Below are 13,852 nucleotides of genomic sequence, written 5' to 3' on the forward strand. Positions count from 1 at the left end.
TGTGGGAGTATGTGCGTGTGTGCGCATGTGTGTGTTCCTGCGTGTGTGTGCACAGGCACGCGCATCTGTGTGTGCGTGTGCATCTGTGTGCGTGTGCGTGCATGTGTGTGCGTGTGTGTGCATCCATGTGCATGTGTGCGCGTCCGTGTGTGCGTGTGTACGTGGCTTTGGGGGGCTTGCAGGGGAGGTGCACTTGGGAGAGGAGAGAGATTCAGGAAGTGACCAGTGCGTCCTCTGCCTGTCCCTGCTCGGTGACCACATTGAGCTGTGGCTTGGAACAGGACCTTTGTCCAAGGCCCTGAGCCCACGTCGGGGCTGAGGCCGCAGGCCAGCCCGGCCCCAAGGGCCCTTGCGGAGGGGTCTCCCTGAATGGCCTTGGACCCACCTCCCGCCCAGCCCCACCAGGTGGCCTGGCTGAGTGCCCCCCTCACATGTGGACACACAGTTGTCATGCAGCGTCGTATCCCCCCAGGGTGGCCATCATCAGCCTTTGCCTTCCCCGGAGCCGACACAAACCAAGGCCTCAGTCATTTCTGGTCCTGTCTGGATCAGTGCCAGCAGGGGAAGAAGGCAGGAAGCCTCACGAAGAGGCGGGGGGCCGGGCGCGGTGGCTCATACCTGTCATCCCAGCACTGTGGGAGGCCAAGGCAGGTGGATCACTTGAGCTCAGAAGTTCGAGACCAGCCTGGGCAACATGGCGAAACCCGTCTCTACAAAAAATAGGAAAAATTAGCCGGGCGTGGTAGCCCACACCTGTGGTCCCAGCTATTTGGGAGCCTGAGGTGGGAGGATTGCTTGAACCCAGGAGGTCGAGGCTGGAGTGAGCTGTGATTGTACCACTGCACTGCAGCCTGGGCAACAGAGGGAGACCCTGTCTTAAACAACAAAAAAACCCAAAGAGGCAGGGTGACTTCCACCATCCCTGCACCTGTGCCCTGACGCAGCTGCCTGCTCGGCACCCTGTTCCTTCACACACACAAAACTCACTGCCCGAGAGTGGGGCATAGGGCTGGGGTGGAAGGTGCTGTCCCCTGTGTCCCACTGATCAGCCTGTCTGCAGGCCTGCCCCCGGGACCCTCTGCTCGGCAGACCTCCAGGGCTCTGCAGAACCCTGCATGGGCTGGGTCACCTCTCCTGGGGAGACAGGCCTGGCTCCAGGTTCCAGGGCTGAGTCAGGGTCTGGGCCCTGCACCCCATCCCCCAGGCTCCACCCTGTGGCTGCCAGACTGTCAGGTGAGGGCCCCTGCTGTGCAGGGCTGGTTTACCAGGGGTCCTGCAGTCCCGGGCCCAGGTGAGAGCAGGAGGCTCTGTCTCAGAACAGGTCCTGTGTGTGCAAGCAACACAGGAAGGCCACATTTCCTGATCAGACAGCCGCTTAGAGCAGAGGAAAAGGAGGAGGAGCTTGGTGACCTGCATAAGGGGTCCTTCTGTCTCTTAGTGGGACCCGGTCCCTGCCTCTTGGGGTTGGAGAGGCCGTGGGACTCGTGACAGGCACCTCTCTGCATGGCCTGCAGTCTTGCCCAGGGACGGAGCTGATGGGTAAGGCCCCTCCTCATGCCCCTTTGGTGGCTGTGCCTGATGACTGCTTGCCCCAAGAGAAGGGGCCATAGGGCCAGGGGGCCCTGAGGTGCTGGGCAGGAGCCTCACAGACCGCCATCTGCCCGCAGTGAGGCCGTCTGGGAGAACATGGCGCGCATGTGCGTGAAGACCCAGCGGCTGGATGTGGCCAAGGTGTGCCTGGGGAACATGGGCCACGCCCGCGGGGCCCGAGCGCTGCGCGAGGCAGAGCGGGAGCCGGAGCTGGAGGCCCGCGTGGCCGTGCTGGCCACACAGCTGGGCATGCTGGTGAGGGGCGCCCCATGGGGTGGGTGGGAAGGCACCACGCCTACCACAGCCACAGCCCCCTGGGGAAGGAGGAGGCACGCCCACCGGCCTGAGCCTGCCGTGTTGAGGGCAGAGCCAAGAGGCATGGCCCAGGAGAGCTGGGCAGACAGCGGCGGTGGAGGTGAGGCGGTGGAGGTGAGGCGGGTGGAGGTGAGGCGGGTGGAGGTGAGGCGGGTGGAGGTGAGGCGGGTGCCGGCTCTCCAGGGTGTGTGCCTGTCAGGCGTGTGGGTCTGGAACAGAGCGCCCAAGAGACCCCCAGGTCAGCAGGGCTGAGCACGGGACTTCTGTGGGGGGCTCTGGGAGGTGGGGCCACCCCTTGGTGGCGCATCTCACTCTCCAGCCATGGGACAGGGATGCCCTGTGGGGTTGTGGCATTTGCTTTGCCCGTGTCAGCCCCGTGTCAGTGTGTTTGGCAGTGTGGGAAGGCGCGGTGACCGGTGGCCTGGCGTGGAACAGTGTGTTTGAAGCATGGGTTTGCGGAGGCTGCACGACACCTGCCCATCCTCATTCCTCAGGAGGACGCCGAACAGCTGTACAGGAAATGCAAGCGCTACGACCTCCTGAACAAGTTCTACCAGGCTGCAGGGCAGTGGCAGAAAGCCCTCAAGGTAGCCGAGTGCCACGACCGCGTGCACCTGCGCAGCACCTACCACCACTATGCCGGGCACCTGGAGGCCAGTGCCGACTGCAGCCGGGCCCTCAGTTAGTGAGTGCAGCCCTCGCGGCCTCTTCCCAGTCTCTCTGGATGGTCCTGGCTCCTGAGGCCTCTGTGTGTGCTATGGTGAGGTGGCCAGGGAGGTTCTCAGAGGAGGCATCTGTCTCAGGGAGGTTGCGCCTTCTCGGCAGGAAGCTTCTGGATGTGGGGTTGCCCCCTCTGTTTTGGGCCACCCGGGTTTCAAGGCAGGAGAAGGACGTGTGTCCTTCGGTTGCCGAGCACAGATGGGCTTGGTATCTCCTGAGGACAGACAAACCCACGTCACCCTCTCCAGAGGAGGAGCTGCTCTTAGACCTGTTCCTGGGATGTGGATGGGCGACCCGCCCCCCAGGCCCCCATAGCGCAGGAAGTCCCCACTGCCCCTGGCCATGTGTGCTCAGGCTCCGCGGAGCTGCAGGCTGGGAGCCCACACCCCAAGGGCCGCCGCTCTGATGCATTTCACCGACGCTGCCTCTCAGCCCATCTGGTTCCGTGGGGCTGGGATGGGAGGGAACCAGGACCTCTGTCTCCTCTCACAGCTACGAGAAGTCAGACACTCACCGCTTTGAGGTGCCCAGGATGCTGTCGGAGGACCTGCCATCCCTGGAGCTCTATGTGAATAAGATGAAGGATAAGTGAGTGTTCCTACCAGGGCTGGCAGGACCGCACTCCATCCTGGAAGTTTGCGGGGATCCCAGGGCTTGCTCAGGCAGCTCCCCTTCCCGTGCTTCCTGCATGAGTGGGCAGCATCCCCCGGCTCCTCAGAGGTATGCCAGGGCTCTGAGCCGGGCCCTCCCTTTGGACAGAGCCCAGGCTCCTCACTCTTGGCCCAGCCTGTTTGCAGGTCCGGTGACATGCACTCTAAGAGTGGCACAGGGGCAGGGTGGGGGCCGTTCCGGGTTGGAGCGGGACTCGGATGGAGAACCTACAGCCTTGGGGCTGCCCACAGGACCCTGTGGCGGTGGTGGGCGCAGTACCTGGAGAGCCAGGGCGAGATGGACGCCGCGCTGCACTACTACGAGCTGGCCCAGGACCACTTCTCCCTGGTCCGCATCCACTGCTTCCAGGGCAATGTCCAGAAGGTGAGGGCCCTGCCAGGGAGCCAGCCAGGCGGACGTGAGGCAGACACAAGGCCACCGAGTCTCTTCTTTGTGTTCTTTGTGTTTCTAGGCTGCGCAAATTGCCAACGAGACAGGAAACCTGGCGGCCTCCTACCACCTCGCACGCCAGTACGAGAGCCAGGAGGAGGTGGGGCAGGCGGTGCACTTCTACACCCGGGCGCAGGCCTTCAAGAATGCCATCCGCCTGTGCAAGGTACCACGGGGCTGGAGTGGGCAGCCAGCGCCTCTCGAGGTCCTCTGAAGACAGCTTCAAGTGGAAAAGTGGACTGAGAGAATCGTGTCAGCAACACGTGGTCTGGCCGGTGTCTGCCACTCACTCCTCACCCTGTCGCCCCACCCGCCTACCCCTGGCCGCTCCCATCTGACATTGGTTGCAAAGCAGCATTGTCCCCAGATGCTTCCCAGGCTCCAGGGCTCCTGAGCTGGTTGTGAGGCTGGCTCACTGCCTGTGGACTTGCAGACAGCAGACCCTTCCTAGAAAGCTGTTGGGCATTCTGCACCCACACAAATGTCCCAGCCCGGGCTCTCGCTTCCAGAAGCATCTCTCCTGCCAGGTATTTCTTGCAGTGCTCTGTGAAATAGAACCCAGAGCATCAGAAAATCCTTATAGACACACCTAGTAAGTCATTAACTCCTTAAAACCCACAACCGCAGAAATCGCTGAGCAGTATATCAAAGTAAAGGGGTGGGTTCACACCCGGCCACATTCCAGAACCTCCGCGGGCCTGGGGAAGCCAGTGGGAGCCGCTTCAGGGCCCTGCCTCCCTCCCTGCAGGAGAACAGCCTGGACGACCAGCTCATGAACTTGGCCCTGCTGAGCTCCCCCGAGGACATGATCGAGGCGGCCCGATACTACGAGGAGAAGGGCATGCAAATGGACAGGGCGGTCATGCTGTACCACAAGGTGAGGGCCGGCCACTGGTGGGGGCTTGGGGAGGGCAGCAGGCCAGGGGGCCTTTGCTTGTGCGAGGCCTCCGAGGTGTCGGTCCCCCAGGCCTTGGGCAGCTGCTCAGAGCCCCCACATCCGCAGGCTGGCCACTTCTCCAAGGCCCTGGAGCTGGCCTTTACCACCCAGCAGTTTGTGGCCCTGCAGCTCATAGCAGAGGACCTGGATGAGACATCAGACCCTGCGCTCCTGGCCCGCTGCTCCGACTTCTTCATCGAGCACCGTCAGTATGAGAGGGCAGTGGAGCTGCTGCTGGCCGCCAGGAAGGTACGGGGCCAGCGGGGCCTGGGCTCGGCTCCACACAGGCTCCGTAGCTCAGGTCCCCTGTCCCCAGGGGCTGCGGGAATGGCTGCTTGCTCGGTTATGAGTTCTCGAGGAAGGCTAGAGTGCCCTGGATTTCATGTACAGCACACCCAGTAGGTCCATGAGTGTAGACTTGCCATCCTTCATGCTGCCATCAGATTATACACAGGGAATTGCACTCACCTATGGTGGGGAGGGGGTGGTAAAAATACACATAACACAAAATTTACCATCTTAGCCTTTTTTTTTTTTTTTTTGGAAACAGTGTCTCACTCTTGCCCAGGCTGGATTGTGGTGGTGCCATCTTGGCTCACTGCGGCCTCAACCTCCCGGGCTCAAGCAACCCTCGCTCCTCCTGCGTAGCTGGGACACAGGCGTGGGCCACCATCCCCAGCTAAGTTTTTAACAGTTTTCACATAGAGTCAGGGTCTTGCTATGTTGCCCAGACTGGTCTTGAACTCCTAGGCTCAAGCAATCCTCCTGCCTCAGCTTCCCAAAGCACTGGGACTGTAGACGTGAGCCCTGTGACTGGCCAGGAACAGTTTATTCAAATGGAAATACGGGTGGTTCCCAAATATAAAATGCTTTGCTTTATTCATGATAGGAATACAGATCAAAATTCACAGAGATGCCATTTTTTACTGGGCTATTAAGGGTGAAAAGGTGAGAAAACCTACTGGATTATCATGGGAAGCAGATATACCCAGGCCCTGAGGAGCACAGCAGGCAGAACCTGTCACAAGACAAGGTCTCCCTGTCCCAGCCTCCCCTTCCCTCGAGAGTTCATCCTGACAGACACGTTGATGCACGTGTGAGTGGCGTGTGCACAGGGCGTGCTCGGCAGAGGGTTTACGCAGCAAGGACACTGGCCCTCGTGTCTGTCACCAGGCCGGCTGAGTCCCCAGGGCTTCCTCAGCACTGTGGACGTCTCCGCAGCAGAGAGCATGTGGCAGCCCCCAGGGTACTGAGATGGAAACGCCTCCAAGAAGACAGAATTCTTTTTCTTTTTTCTGAGACGGAGTCTCGCTCTGTCACCAGGCTGGAGTGCAGTGGCGGGATCTTGGCTCACTGCAAGCTCCGCTTCCTGGGTTCAAGTGATTCTCCTGCCTCAGCTTCCCAAGTAGCAGGGACTACAGGTACGTGCCACCATGCCCAGCTAATTTTTGTATTTTGGTAAAGATGAGGTTCCACCATGTTGGCCAGGATGGTCTCAATCTCCTGACCTCGTGATCTGCCTGTCTCGGCCTCCTGAAGTGCTGGGATTACAGGCGTGAGCCACTGCACCCGGCCATATTCTTTTTTTTAATATAAATGTGTTATTACTTCATATATATTTGTGAGTTATTACTGTTTTTTTTTTCTTGTGGAAATGGGAGTCTCACTATGTTGCCCAGGCTGGCCTCAAACTCTTGGGCCCAAGTGATCCTCTCACCTTGGCCTCCTAAAGTGCTGGAATTACAGGCGTGAGCCAACATGCCTGGCCTAACACATATTCTCAAGAATATAAAAAAATTTTTTTTTTTCTTGGAGACGGCGTCTTGCTCTGTCACCCAGGCTGGAGTGCAGTGGTACCATCTCGGCTCACTGCAAGTTCCACCTCCCGGGTTCACACCATTCTCCTGCCTCAGCCTCCCGAGTAGCTGGGACTACAGGTGCCCGCCACCACGCCTGGCTAATGTTTTGTATTTTTAGTAGAGACGGGGTTTCACCGTGTTAGCCAGGATGGTCTCGATCTCCTGACCTTGTGATCCGCCCGCTTAGGCCTCCCAAAGTGCTGGGATTATAGGCGTGAGCCACCGTGCCTGGCCAAAATTTTTCTTAAAATGAGAGCTGGGCGTGGTGGCTCACTCCTGTAATCCCAGCATTTTGGGAGGCCGAGGCGGGCAGATCACCTGAGATAGGAGTTCGAGACCAGCCTGACCAACATGGAGAAACCCCATCTCTAGTAAAAAAAAATTACAAAATTAGCTGGGCGTGGTGGCACATGCCTGTAATCCCAGCTACTCAGGAGGCTGAGGCAGGAGAATGGCTTGAACCCAAGAGGTGGAGGTTGTGAGCCGAGATTGTGCCATTGCACTCCAGCCTGGGCAACAAGAGCAAAACCCTGTCTCAAAACCAACAAAAAAATTCTTAAAATGTTGAGAAAATCAGGCCGGTGCAGTGGCTCGTGCCTGCAATTCCAGCACTTTGGGAGGCTAAGGCAGGCAGATTGCTTGAGTCCAGGAGTTCAAGCCCAGCTTGGGCAACACGGCAAAACCCGGTCTCTACTGAAAATACAAAACCTGAGGCGGGAAGATCACCTTACCCTGGGAGGTGGAGGCTGTAGTGAGCTGTGATTGCACCACCGCACTCCAACCTGGGTGACAGAGTGAGACCCTGTCTCAAAATTTTAATTTTAAAATTTAATTTAAAAAATTTAGACTTATAGAAGAAAATTACCAGTTTTCTTTTCTCCCAAACATAATATTCTTTTGAGCATATATCACTTGAGACTGTTGTTTCCTTCGTTCCACTCTGGAACGTTAACAGCGTGAGAAAGTCATGTCAATGACTAGGTTGGTGAGGCGCGGGGGGAGACATCCTTGTCCCCTCCATCCCCACCCCAGCTAGACAGAGGCCGCCACTGAGCCGAGGGGCCTGGTTTCCTCTGAAGCGGTGGCAGATGAGGGGCGCACTTCGGGTCGTGGCCCCCTCGGCAGCCCCGTGGCATGTCTGCACCTCTGCAGTATCGCGAAGCCCTGCAGCTATGCCTGGAGCAAAACATGAGCATCACCGAGGAGATGGCGGAAAAGATGACCGTGGCCAAGGACTCCTCGGACCTGCCTGAGGAGTCCCGGCGGGAGCTGCTGGAGCAGATAGCAAACTGCTGCATGCGCCAAGGCAGCTACCACCTGGCCACCAAGAAGTACACGCAGGCCGGCAACAAGCTGAAGGTGAGCACCGGCCCCTCTCCCGGCCCCAGCCCGCGGCTGCTTCCCAGGCAGTTAGGCTGGGGCCCCCTGCGTGCATCTCCATTTGCCTTTGTGACTCCCCCGAGCCAGGGCTGAGCCTTTCTGGCTGGGAGGAGCACAACCACTAGATCTCTCTACTGGGAAGCCCTGAGCCCCTCTTCTTGTGAGAGCTCCTGCTCGGGGTCCCTTGTGCTTGTCCTGGCCCAGCCCCTGCTTGCCTGAGCCTGGCCATCTCTCTAGGCCATGAGGGCGCTGCTCAAATCCGGAGACACGGAGAAAATCACGTTCTTCGCGAGCGTGTCCAGGCAGAAGGAAATCTACATCATGGCTGCCAATTACCTGCAGTCCCTCGACTGGCGGAAGGAGCCGGAGATCATGAGGAACATCATCAGCTTCTACACCAAGGGGCGGGCCCTGGACCTCCTGGCCGGCTTTTACGACGCTTGTGCCCAGGTGCAGGCCCTCCCTGGGATGCCAGCGGGGCCCCAGGGAGGGCTGTGGAGCCCAGCAGGTCTTGACGGGTCTCGTCCGTACAGGTGGAGATCGATGAATACCAGAACTACGACAAAGCCCACGGGGCACTGACCGAGGCCTACAAGTGCCTGGCCAAGGCCAAGGCCAAGAGCCCCCTGGACCAGGAAACCAGGCTGGCGCAGCTACAGAGCAGGATGGCACTGGTGAAGAGGTTCATCCAGGCCCGCAGGTGCGCCCCCGGGGCCAGCAGGGCCAGGCCGGGGCAGATGTGACTACAGGGTCAGGGCTGACCACAGGAAACCGCAGCCAGCAGAGGGGCGGGACAGCAGATGGGAGCTCGCTCGGGACAGCACTGCTGCTGAAGACACACCCCGCCTCCTCCTGGGGCCCTCAGGGCCAGGCACAGCCTTGGGAAGGCCTTCTGGAAACCCCAGAGATGCTGAGAGAGAAGCCTGGTGGGGAGCGGGAGGAGGCGGCGGATCTGGTACAGGAGAGCTGTGTCTGGGGAGCCATGGACCTGCTTAGGGTGTGCAGGGGCCGGGCAGGGGAGTCCTGAGTGAGGGCCGCTATGTGACCTGGGGTGGTGGGGACCAGGGTGGCCAGCGGGCTCGTGCCTCTCCACAGGTCAACTGCCACCAGTTCCAAGCTTGTGGAGAGGAGACCCAGGCAGCCAATCGTCTCGGTTTTCAGGAGAGGCCGAGATTCTGAGTTTATCTGAATACCTCCCCGTCTTTATGTATGGGCAGTGACTCAGCTTTTCAGACAGCTGCGGTGTGGACAGCACAGTGGGCATTGGCCCGAGCGCTTCAGGGCCCAACCTCTGTCTCAGCTGGCAAGGGCGCTTCCTTATCTGAGAAGCTTTTCCAAAACGAGAGTTCCAGAAGTACTTTGAACAATGTTGGACCTTTGGAAGGGCACGGTCCGCTTGCGCACATTGATTCTGGGGTGTCAGCGTCTCACAGGTGTCTGCTGAGCTGAGGCCACAGGAGGCAGGAGAGGAGGAGAATCGATAGCAGCTGGTCGTCAGGGATAGCACAGGACGTGGGTGGAGGGGAGACGACGTGTGAGGGCCGGGGTGGGCAGCCTTCTACGTGCCAGGGGTCAGAGGGCAGGCCAGGCACCTGTCTGGAATGGCCGAGTCGGTGGGTGGCCAGATGGGCCCTGGACCCTCCTGACATTGGAGCCTGAGCTCCGCACGGCTCCAGTCACCTGCTCTGGACCACACTGTGTTCCAGCAGGCTCACCTCCCTGGTGTCGCCCCAGCTCCCAGGCCACACACCCTGCCCTGCCACAGACCCTCACGCCAGGCCACACGCGCAACCTGTGTGCGGGCCAGCCTCTCTGCTTGGAGGGTTCTTCCCAGCGGCCTCGAGCAAGGGCTGCTGTGCGCCTCTCCACACACCCTGTCCACACGCAGCACGTCCCCTCTGGGTCACACTTTGTCCGGAGGTTTCTAGCCCCCTCTGGACTATTCCATGGAGCAGGAATAGGGTCGCAAGTCTTTGGTCTTCATGTCCAAGCCTAGGACCCAGCATTCAAGTGACCTGTGAGAGTGTTAAATGGGTGAGTTCATTTATGAATGAACAAATTAAGGAATTAATGAATTAACTTCATAGAAAGTTTCCTCCTGCCATTCCGGAGAGCTCCTCTTACAGGCCAAGAGTCTCCTCCGACCTCAGATAGCAGTAGGTATTCAGGGCTTCAGGGTCCAGGCCTCATCTCTGCTCTCGGCAGGACATACACGGAGGACCCCAAGGAGTCCATCAAGCAGTGTGAGCTGCTCCTAGAGGAACCAGACCTGGACAGCACCATCCGCATCGGGGACGTCTACGGCTTCCTGGTGGAGCACTACGTGCGGATGGAGGAGTACCAGACGGTGAGGCCTGGGCGCTGCTCACTAGCGGCATCCCGCTACGCAAGGCTCCTGAAACGAAGGCTTAAGAGCTCAAATTGGCCGGGCGCGGTGGCTCAAGCCTGTAATCCCAGCACTTTGGGAGGCTGAGGCGGGAGAATGACTTAAGCCCAGGAGTTCAAGACCAGCCTGGGCAATATGGTGAAACTCCATCTCTACAAAAACGGAAAAAATTAGCCAGGCGGCCGGGCGCAGTGGCTCAAACCTATAATCCCAGCACTTTGGGAGGCCGAGACGGGCGGATCATGAGGTCAGGAGATCGAGACCATCCTGGCTAACATGGTGAAACCCCGTCTCTACTAAAAAATACAAAAAACTAGCCGGGCGAGGTGGCGGGCGCCTGTAGTTCCAGCTACTCGGGAGGCTGAGGCAGGAGAATGGTGTGAACCCGGGAGGCGGGGCTTGCAGTGAGCTGAGATCTGGCCACTGCACTCCAGCCTGGGGACAGAGTGAGACTCCGTCTCAAAAAAAAAAAAAAAAAATTAACCAGGCATGGTGGCACATACCTGGGGTCCCAGCTGCTTGGGAGGCTTAGGTGGGAGGATCACTTGAGCCCAGGAGGTTGAGGCTGCAGTGAGATCTGATGGTGCTGCTGCACTCCAGCCTGGGGGACCTGGGTGACAGAGCAAGACCCTGTCTCAACAGGGAAACAAAATTGTCAGTAGCAAAAGGTAACAGTCTCACCTGTTGCTGGCTGTTACTAGTGGTGCCACGTGGAAGCTACAGACTTACTTTGTGAAGAAATGTCTGCATGTACCCAAGTCTAAATAACCACAATTTCTTTTTCAGGCATTTTTACAAAAAAAGAAAACGGTGTTCCATTTTTTAGTCGCTTTATTATTTTTTAATTTTAGAGACAACACATTGTCACTTTAAAGTGGCAGGCTAATAACTCATTTAGCTGCCGTGTTCGATGCTGTTCCTCATCTCCACCAGCATTTGATCATTCTTTCTAATTTTAGCCTTCCTAGAGCGTGAGTAGTACCTCGCTGTGGTTTAAATTTACATTTTCTGGATAAATAGTGATGTGGAGCACCTTCTCATGTGCACATTATCCATTTACACATCTGTGAAGCACTCAAGTCTTTTCTCGTCATTTTACTGGGTTTTCTTATTATTATATTCTTTATATATTCTACATACATTTCCTCGATCAGGTATGATTTACAAATATTTTCTCCCAGTCTGTGAGGAAGTTTCCTTATTTTTATTTATATATTTATTTATTTATGCAACGGAGTCTTGCTATGTTGCCCAGGCTGGAGTGCAGTGGTATGATCTCGGCTCACTGCAACCTCCACCTCCTGGGTTCAAGCGATTCTCCTGCCTCAGCCTCCCGAGTAGCTGCGACTACAGGTGTGCGCCAGCATGCCTGTAGAGATGGGGTTTCACCATGTTGGCCAGGCTGCTCTTGAACTCCTGACCTCAAGTGATCCACCCGCCTCAACCCCGCAAAGTGCTGGGATTGCAGGCATGAGCCACCACGCCTGGCCGCAGTTCCCTTCTGTTCCTTTTTCCCTCTGCTTCTGAAATTCCAGTGACTTGTAATACAGTACCATCCCCTCATCCCCTCGCTCAATTGATGCTCTTCTTTTCTCCCCCCAGGAATTTTTCTGTTTTTCATTTTAGGGATTTGCCATTCCTATTGCTTCAAGTTTACCAGCTTTCCTTCCGCAGTGTCTCCCTCTGATGCTAATCCAATCCATCTTTTTCATGTCAGTTTTCTACCTGTCAACTTTTTCTACCAGTTTTTATTATTGTTCCTTTGAACCTTCTTTCCTGCCTTCTTTTTAGTTGAATATTTTTTACAATTTCATTTTAGCTATCAGCTTCTTACCTCTACTTTTCACTTCTTTCCCCATATCTTTCATGTCTGTATTATGCTTACACTTAGCTCTACCTTCTTGAGCATATGAAGCATATTTATAATAGGGGTTTTAACGTCCTTGTCTCCTAACTCAGTCTGTCAATTCTGGATCTGTTTCTGTTGATTGATTCTTATTATTATGGTTCATTATTTTCTGCTTCTTTGGATGTTTGATAGTTTATTATTGGATTCCAGACATTGTGAATGTTTTAGGTTGTTGGGTGATGGAGTCTCTCTCTCAGTGTGTGTGTGTGTGTGTTCTTTTAAATATTTTTGGGTTTTGTTCTGGGACAAGGTTAAGTTATTTGGGAATAATGTGATCATTTTGCAGCTTGCTTTTTAGCTTTGTTAGTGGGGTCTAGAACAGCCTTGAGTCTAGTGCTAATTTTGTTCCACTATCCAGGCAGTACCCTTGTGCGGGCTCTGCTCTTCTCACTGACTCCTGTATTGGGAGGTCTTTCCACTCTGGCTGGTGGGAGTGCAAACAATTCCCGGCCATGTGTGACCACTCTGTCTCCAGCCACGTGTGACCACTCACTGTCCGGCCATGTGTGATCACTCACTCCCCGGCCATGTGTGACCACTCACTCCCCAGCCACGTGTGATCACTCACTCCCCGGCCACGTGTGACCACTCACTCCCCAGCCACGTGTGACCACTCACTCCCCGGCCACGTGTGATCACTCACTCCCCGGCCACGTGTGATCACTCACTCCCCAGCCACGTGTGATCACTCTCTCCCCGGCCACGTGTGATCTCTCTCTGGGGATTGTTCCACCTGATTATTTCCTACAGTCTTTGTCTGGCCTCAGTTGCTTTCGTCACATGTGTGCACTATTCAGCACTCAGAGAAGACTCGGATAGAACCCTCTGCAGGACTCCAAAGTGCTCTCTCTCTCTGTTCTCTCCTGTCCAGTACTGTATCCCACCAGTTCTGGCCACCTGGGCATCCTCAAACTATGAACTTTCTTCTCCTCAGCATAGGGAGACTGCTGGCTCTGTTACCCTCTTCTGCACTGTGTCCTGAAAACTCTCTCTTGAGGTAGTAAGCTGGGAAACTGAATTTATATTTGTGAAATGTCCCGTTTATCTCGGGTAATTGTCTTGAGATATAGCAAATCTAACACTGGTATAGCTAGTCCTGCATTTTATGCTGTGTTTTGCAGGGTTTTTCTTTCCTTTCACCTTCTGCCCATCTGTATCATTGTATTTAAAGTATATTGCTGATAGCACAGAGTTGAGTTTTTCTAGATTTCTGATAATCTCTGCCTTTTAATTGGAATGTTTTGTCCATTTACAGTTAATATAATTAATATGCCTTGATTTTAGGCTACCATTTTTGTTTGGTTTGTCCTACCAGTTTTATTATTGTTCCTTTGAACCTTCTTTCCTGCCTTCTTTTAAGTCAGTTGAATACTTTTTTCAATTTCATTAAAAAGCTATCAGCTTTTTATCTCTACTCCTCTCTTTGCATTATATTTCTAGCGTTTGCCCTAGGGATTACCATAAACATACTTATCACATTAGAGTTAGCAGGTAGGTCCATTTACCCACCCACGTCCCTACCTATATGTGTCAAATGTATAACATTGAAATGTATTATAAGGCCGGGCGCGGTGGCTCAAGCCTGTAATCCCAGCACTTTGGGAGGCCGAGACGGGCGGATCACAAGGTCAGGAGATCGAGACCATCCTGGCTAA

The 13,852-nt window shown here is 55.8% G+C and overlaps 1 protein-coding gene across 1 annotated transcript in view; it reads left to right on the top strand.

The window, feature by feature from the left end:
- Positions 1-13,852, top strand: part of IFT140 (intraflagellar transport 140) — a 105,936-nt gene that overhangs the window by 83,203 nt on the left and 8,881 nt on the right. Inside the window, exons 20-30 of the mRNA XM_025369803.1 lie at positions 1,668-1,845; positions 2,400-2,590; positions 3,118-3,213; positions 3,528-3,660; positions 3,749-3,892; positions 4,475-4,603; positions 4,730-4,912; positions 7,675-7,881; positions 8,140-8,352; positions 8,436-8,602; positions 10,108-10,249. Coding sequence (XP_025225588.1) covers positions 1,668-1,845; positions 2,400-2,590; positions 3,118-3,213; positions 3,528-3,660; positions 3,749-3,892; positions 4,475-4,603; positions 4,730-4,912; positions 7,675-7,881; positions 8,140-8,352; positions 8,436-8,602; positions 10,108-10,249 — 1,783 coding nt within the window. The remainder of the gene's footprint in view (positions 1-1,667; positions 1,846-2,399; positions 2,591-3,117; positions 3,214-3,527; positions 3,661-3,748; positions 3,893-4,474; positions 4,604-4,729; positions 4,913-7,674; positions 7,882-8,139; positions 8,353-8,435; positions 8,603-10,107; positions 10,250-13,852) is intronic.

The sequence above is a fragment of the Theropithecus gelada genome, chromosome 20 (genome assembly GCF_003255815.1).
Source record: "Theropithecus gelada isolate Dixy chromosome 20, Tgel_1.0, whole genome shotgun sequence".
Lineage (NCBI taxonomy): Eukaryota > Metazoa > Chordata > Mammalia > Primates > Cercopithecidae > Theropithecus > Theropithecus gelada.